Raw genomic sequence first — 6065 nt, 5'->3', positions numbered from 1 at the left:
TTATGTTGCATCCAGACAGTCCAAGGTTAGTAATTACAGTCTTTATGCAACGATAAATAACAATAAAAAAGCAACCTGATTTCCCCTCCTGTTCGATGTAAGATTTTAACTGGACTAGGCTCATCCAAGCAGCAAGCAATTTGCCATTGGGTCACACTATAATCTAAAAGCGGGAGAGCGTGCAAAGTTTGATTGGGATCAAATAATGCTCAAGGGTTCCCCCCCCTCCCCATTCTCTCTCACTCTTTCTTCCTCTTCCCTGAATAACATTTTCTGGATGATGTAACTGGATGAAGCGCCATGTTAGAGGTTGGAGGGGGTGGGGTAGGGGGGCGGTGGAGGGACTATTTATCTAGCAAGAGAGAGAGGAGGAAGAGAGGTTTTTTGTTTGTTTATTTTTGTTTTTTAAGTGAAGGTTTGAAAACAAGAGTAACTGACTGTAGTACTGAATAGAATCGAGGAAAGATACGAGAGTATTTTTGGCGGGCTGTCTACCTGCTCTTCTGGAGATTTCAAGACCTCAGATATCTCTCCAGAGGCAGCGATTAAACTAAAATATCTCTGCTTTGTGAGTCCCAGTGCAGCTGGAAAATATGTCTCGGAGAATCTAGATCTTCCTTTGCTAAAGGCCCACCTCTACCTCTTTAATAAACAAATTTTACGCTGCTCTTTAATATGGGGGTAAAATCTGTCAGGAGGGGTTAGAGACAGCTCTTCATTATTCTTCATTCATTTCCTCTTCTTCATTTCTCCTCCTCCTCCTCCTCCTCCTATGAGAGCTCTCTATCCGAGCTGCAGAGAGAAAGCTGCCAAACTCACTAGGCCAACCCTAGAGAGCCTCCTAAGTCAACACCAAGAACTTTTCCTGTTCCCTATCTTTTCTTGAGGGATTGGCTGACTGTTGGACCCCTGCAGATTGTCTCTGAGACACCAAACCCCATCTTACCTAAGGGTTCGAAACTCCAAAAATGATAAAAAATGTAGGGAAGATTTTTAAAGAATACTAATATCTTCCTTACCCCCTCCCTCCTAAGAAAAGAATTCCAAAGACCAAAAACTCTTTTTCACTGACTTGAGCTCGAAACCTTAACTAGTTTTCCCAGATGCAAGCAACATGCTTTTTTAGAGATTCTGTGACTCCAATAGCCCCAAACTCTAAATTCTCCTCCACCCCATACACAACTCCTTCCGGAGCCCTCACTGCCCCTCCGTCCCCGCTCGCTTTGTGACTATTCTTTAGTCAGGGCGCTCCCTCCTCCCCCGATTCCATCTCTACGGCTCTCTTAAAATACTCACCGCCCACACGAATGTCTAATTGACAGAAAGTAAGTTCCTAGCTCGCGCGGCCCCAGCCGACTGGCCATTTCTCCCCTAGCCATCTCTTTCTCCTTCTCCTGCTTGCTGCTTGAAGTGGGAGGGGGGGGGTAGGAGAGGGGAGGGTGGGGAGCCTTGGGAGTTTTCCAGACTAACTTTCCCCTTGAGTTAGTGGCGTTTTCTCTTTCCTCATTTCCCATCTGCTACCCCGGGTCTCCCTGATTCACCTTTCTCCTTTTGCACTCCCCTCCCCCCCCCCTTTAAGAAGAGATCATGATTTTAGGCGTCTCCCTCTCCCTTTCCCAAAGAGCCAAATTCTTTGATGCGATAGGAGGGAGCTGTCAGAGAGCTAAGATTGATCGCCTCTTCTCCTCTCTGGTCCCTCTGACCTACTTATTTTTTAAAAATCTTCTCCAAAAACTGATTTTTTCAGTTTTTGCAGTGGCTTCTCATTATTTCCTATCAAATATTTTGGATTCAGCAACCACCCCACCCCCACCTTCAGCTTCACACACACATCTCATCCCTAAATTTTAATTAGTTCTCCAGGCTTTAAAAATCTTCTTTTCAAAACTCAGTAAGGGAATATGAGTTCACTTGTTCTCAATTTACTCCTTCAAAATAGTTTTAAAATGGGGCTGGAAAAATAAAAATCCAAGAGAAGATTCTTTCCTGGCAGAAAACAAAACCTCTCCCCAAAGCAATTTTTTTCGTGGGCCTAGAATTGTCTGTGGGTCTTTATGTTTCCTGTTAATCTTTCATGCATGATAGGTAAAAATAGAATAACAGGCATTTATGACTAATATAGTTTTCTTTTAAAAAAACTGGAGACATATATGTACAATATACATAAATGTGGAGCATATATATATACACATATGTATAAGACACAGAAATTGAATATAAGTATATCAAATATAGTTACCCATTAGAACTTTTGTACAGTCATAGAATTCCAAGGAACCTTGGGAAGATCTAATCATCTAACCCAATTCCCTTATTTTATAGAAGAGGAAACTGAGACCTAGTGAGGTGCAATGAGTTGCTCAGTCACACATAACAACTTAGTGACAAGACCTTGACTGAAACCTAATTCTTTTAACACCCAGTCCAGTATTAATTTTCCTTTACACCGTTCTGCCTCCCCAGTAATGTCTCTATATCTCAGTGCTTAGTGTCAGGGTTGAAGTCTATTGATCTTTGCAAGATTTAACCCTTGACTTTATGGGGTGGGTTGGAAAAAGGGTGATATTTGCTTCCCAGGGTGGAAATTTTCAAGAGAAAGTCCATTTTAAATTTCTCTTCCCGCCAGGTTTTGCTCCACAACCTGCTCCACTCTTTTAAAAAAGTTACTTTATTCTTGTTATTTATTCTTGTGTATTTATTTGGATGGGGGAGATAGACTTCTCCTGTGGGCAGCCTTCCCCCCCCCCCATCCCTCCCTACAAGTCTTTCCATTGACAGGAAGAATGTTTCGGTACTACTTTAGGAAAGAGGGGAAAATGGGGTGAGGGAGATATGAGGACCTCGGGGGATTGGCAGTGTCCACATCTCAGTCCTCTGGAGTTTTTGAATCAATTAAAGGAAAGAATGCTCTCTGTTTTCTACCAGGCCCCGGTGAGCGATTGGCCGAGGCCGGTCCCGTGACCGCGTATTGCCTGCAATTTCGGCCGAGTCTCGGGTTTAATAGAGAGAGTCCCCATACGCCTGTATTTATCAGCAATATGCAATTATAAAGGCCCGAAATAAAAAAAAAAAGAGGGAGAAAGAGAGAGCGAAATCTCCCTCCCCCTCCAACAACACCCCATCTGTAAACTGGGGGGGGAGGGGGGTTCCTTCCGATCCTCCCTTTCTGACACCCCCCTCCCCAGCAAGCCCCCTCCCCCACCCTGAGGCTGGGACCATTGAAAGCCATGAATTTTGAATTTGAGAGGGAGATTGGGTTTATAAACAGCCAGCCATCGCTCGCCGAGTGCCTGACTTCCTTCCCCGCTGTCTTGGAGACATTTCAAACTTCATCAATCAAGGAGTCGACATTAATTCCTCCTCCTCCTTTCGAGCAAACCATCCCCAGCCTCCAGCCGGGCGCCTCCACCCTTCAGAGACCCCGGAGTCAGAAGCGAACCGAGGATGGGCCGGCTCCGCCGCCGCCGCCACAGCCGTCTCTCCTCACAGCTCCCCTGGCCCCCGAATTCCCCTGGATGAAAGAGAAGAAATCGACCAAGAAACCCAGCCAATCGGCCTCATCCCCTGCCCCAGCTTCCTCTACAGTGCCGGCCTCTGGAGCTGGATCCCCCGCAGGTCAGTATAGTGGACTGGGGGCGTGGGTTGGGCAGTTTGATGGGAGTGGGGAGAAGCAGAAGGGTGGACATAGATCTGAGGTAGGCGTCTGGAGCGAGAAAGAGCTGTTGGGGTCTCTTCACCCAGTCCCCATCTTTCCCACAGACCAGGGAGTAGAATGAAAAGTCGGGGCCTGGACGATTAGTTTCCCTCCATGCCTATCCCAGGAGATTTTGAAAGACGGTTTTAAGGTTACTTTTCCTTTGGATGTCTTTGGGGGTTATTTCTACTAAAGGTTAAAAAGATATTTTATTTGCTTTTTCATTTCTTGGTGCAACGGCGTGAGCCTGGTATATTGGGGCATGGGCAAGGGGGAGAGCTGCTGGAAGTGAGTCTGGGGGAGGGGAAAGGAGAGCTTATCTCCCTACTCCTCCCCCAACTAGGTCCCTAAGAGCAGCTGAAAAATTTTAGCGCATCGGCAGAACTGTCTGTGGGGGTGGGGGTAGTGGGGTGCCTCGAAGTCTTATAATGGTAAATTAAAAGAGGGATCTTGCTTTTCCTCCGTTGTGAGAATGCTCCATAAACTATAGGCACATCCCCCCAGATCCTGTTCGAAAGGATCAGGAATCGCTTTTCTCTCCTTGCTGAGGGGTGGGAGTGGGGGACATGAGACGTTTTCCAAGCTTGGAATTCCTTTCCCATGGTCTTGCTTTGACCACGGATTCTTGCTGGACTTGGAGTGAGGTTCGAGAAGGGAAGAGGAGTGGAATAGCGGTACAGAGGCAGGGCCCTCCTTTTTTAAAAAAGGAAAGCGGGTGGGAGGGTTCATACTGAACCTCTCTCCACCAGGGGAGGAGGGCTTCATGCCGGCTGGATTGGTGGGAGACTTAGTGAAGGAGGGGAGCTGTATCCCCACTAACACTGATATAATTGGTGCGCTCCTCCCGCCCCCAGATACCACTGGACTTCAGGACGGAGGCGGCAGCGGGGCCCGGAGACTTCGCACAGCCTACACAAACACACAGCTGCTGGAGCTGGAGAAGGAATTCCATTTTAACAAATACCTGTGCCGGCCCCGCCGGGTGGAAATCGCGGCGCTGCTAGATTTGACAGAGAGGCAGGTCAAAGTATGGTTCCAGAACCGGCGAATGAAACACAAACGACAGAACCAGCATAAGGAACCTCTGGATGGCGAAGCCGCTTACCCTGGGACTCTGGAGGAGGGCAGCGATCCAGCGGAAGAGCCCGAGGGCAGCCCGGCCCTGGGTCAAGCTCTGGACGCCCCATTGCCGTCCCTAGGGGATAAAGAGGCCTGTTCTCTCCCCACCAAGTCCACCCTAGGTCAGTTAGGACCTCGGCTGCTGTCTGCCCCATCAGAGAATTCGAACGCTGAGAGCCCTCGGTATCCCGAGGACAGGCCAGGGGCGATCGAACCTGAGACACTCCTGGACGACTCATTCCCTGAGGGGCAAGATTCTCCCTTCTTGCCCGATCTCAACTTCTTTGCTTCAGATTCCTGCCTCCAGTTCTCGGGGGGGCTTTCCCCTAGCCTGCAAGGCTCCCTGGACAGTCCAGTCCGATTTTCTGAGGAAGATCTGGATTTCTTCACCAGCACGCTCCGAACCATCGACTTAGAACACCTACAATTCCAATAACACCCCTCCCCCAAACACACACCCCAACCACTTCCTCGCTCCTCCTGACCTCTTCACTTCGTACAAAGGAGTACTCTTTCTAGGTTAGAGGACTCCTTTCCCTTTCCCTCCCCTTTCCTCGTTTCCATAGGATCCTTTATAAGTTTTACTAAAAATTCAGTCATTATCGAATTAGAGTCTTATCCCTTTCCTTCTCCTCTCTCTAATTTATTAGACACTTGGACATCTCTTTTAAAAACCCACAGAAATCCTCTTGGTAAACCTCCAATGAAATCTCAGGAATAATAAAACTCGGGGGGGGGATGATTTCTTAAGAAGAAACAGAGGGACCTATTTTCCTCTTTTTTAAGTTTTAGATAGTAGACTATTTATTAAAATTCTTTAATAGGAAAAAGGGGAAAGTATTTATTGTATATTATTTTCATAGATTAAATAAATGTCTTTATTATACGAAAACGAGTAAGCGTTTGCCTTTGCGCGTAGGCGTTTTCTGACGCTCCACAATTTAGCCTAGTGGATTCCTTTTGTCTTAAGGGCTAGTTTCTTGCTTCTTTTCCAAGTCTAATCTGGGTATCTGTTATTGTGTTACTCTTTCCCCGGGTTGGAGGGCACGAGACCGATCTGTGTAGCAAAGTATTCGCATGGACGGGTGAAGTCCGGGTGCTACAAATTAGGCGTAGTGTATTGAACTCTGAATTCTTCTCTCAGGCAACAGAGAAAAATCGAGAGGGCCAAAGGTTTACTTAGAATGCTTGGGTTTCCCATCATCATCCCACCTCCATCTTTAAGACCCTCCGCATCTTGCAGGATTGGTTT

The 6065-nt window shown here is 47.1% G+C and overlaps 1 protein-coding gene across 1 annotated transcript; it reads left to right on the top strand.

The window, feature by feature from the left end:
* Positions 1 to 3180: 3180 nt before the first annotated feature.
* HOXB2 (homeobox B2) lies at positions 3181 to 5606 on the top strand. Its single transcript, XM_044001704.1, has 2 exons — positions 3181 to 3615; positions 4549 to 5606. The coding sequence occupies exons 1-2, from the start codon at positions 3228 to 3230 to the stop codon at positions 5247 to 5249; spliced, it is 1089 nt and encodes a 362-aa protein (XP_043857639.1). The 5' UTR covers positions 3181 to 3227; the 3' UTR covers positions 5250 to 5606.
* The last annotated feature ends 459 nt before the right edge of the window (positions 5607 to 6065 follow it).

This window comes from Dromiciops gliroides, chromosome 4, assembly GCF_019393635.1.
Source record: "Dromiciops gliroides isolate mDroGli1 chromosome 4, mDroGli1.pri, whole genome shotgun sequence".
Lineage (NCBI taxonomy): Eukaryota > Metazoa > Chordata > Mammalia > Microbiotheria > Microbiotheriidae > Dromiciops > Dromiciops gliroides.
Note: the sequence above shows the minus strand (reverse complement) of the source record. Positions and strands in the feature narration are given on the sequence as shown.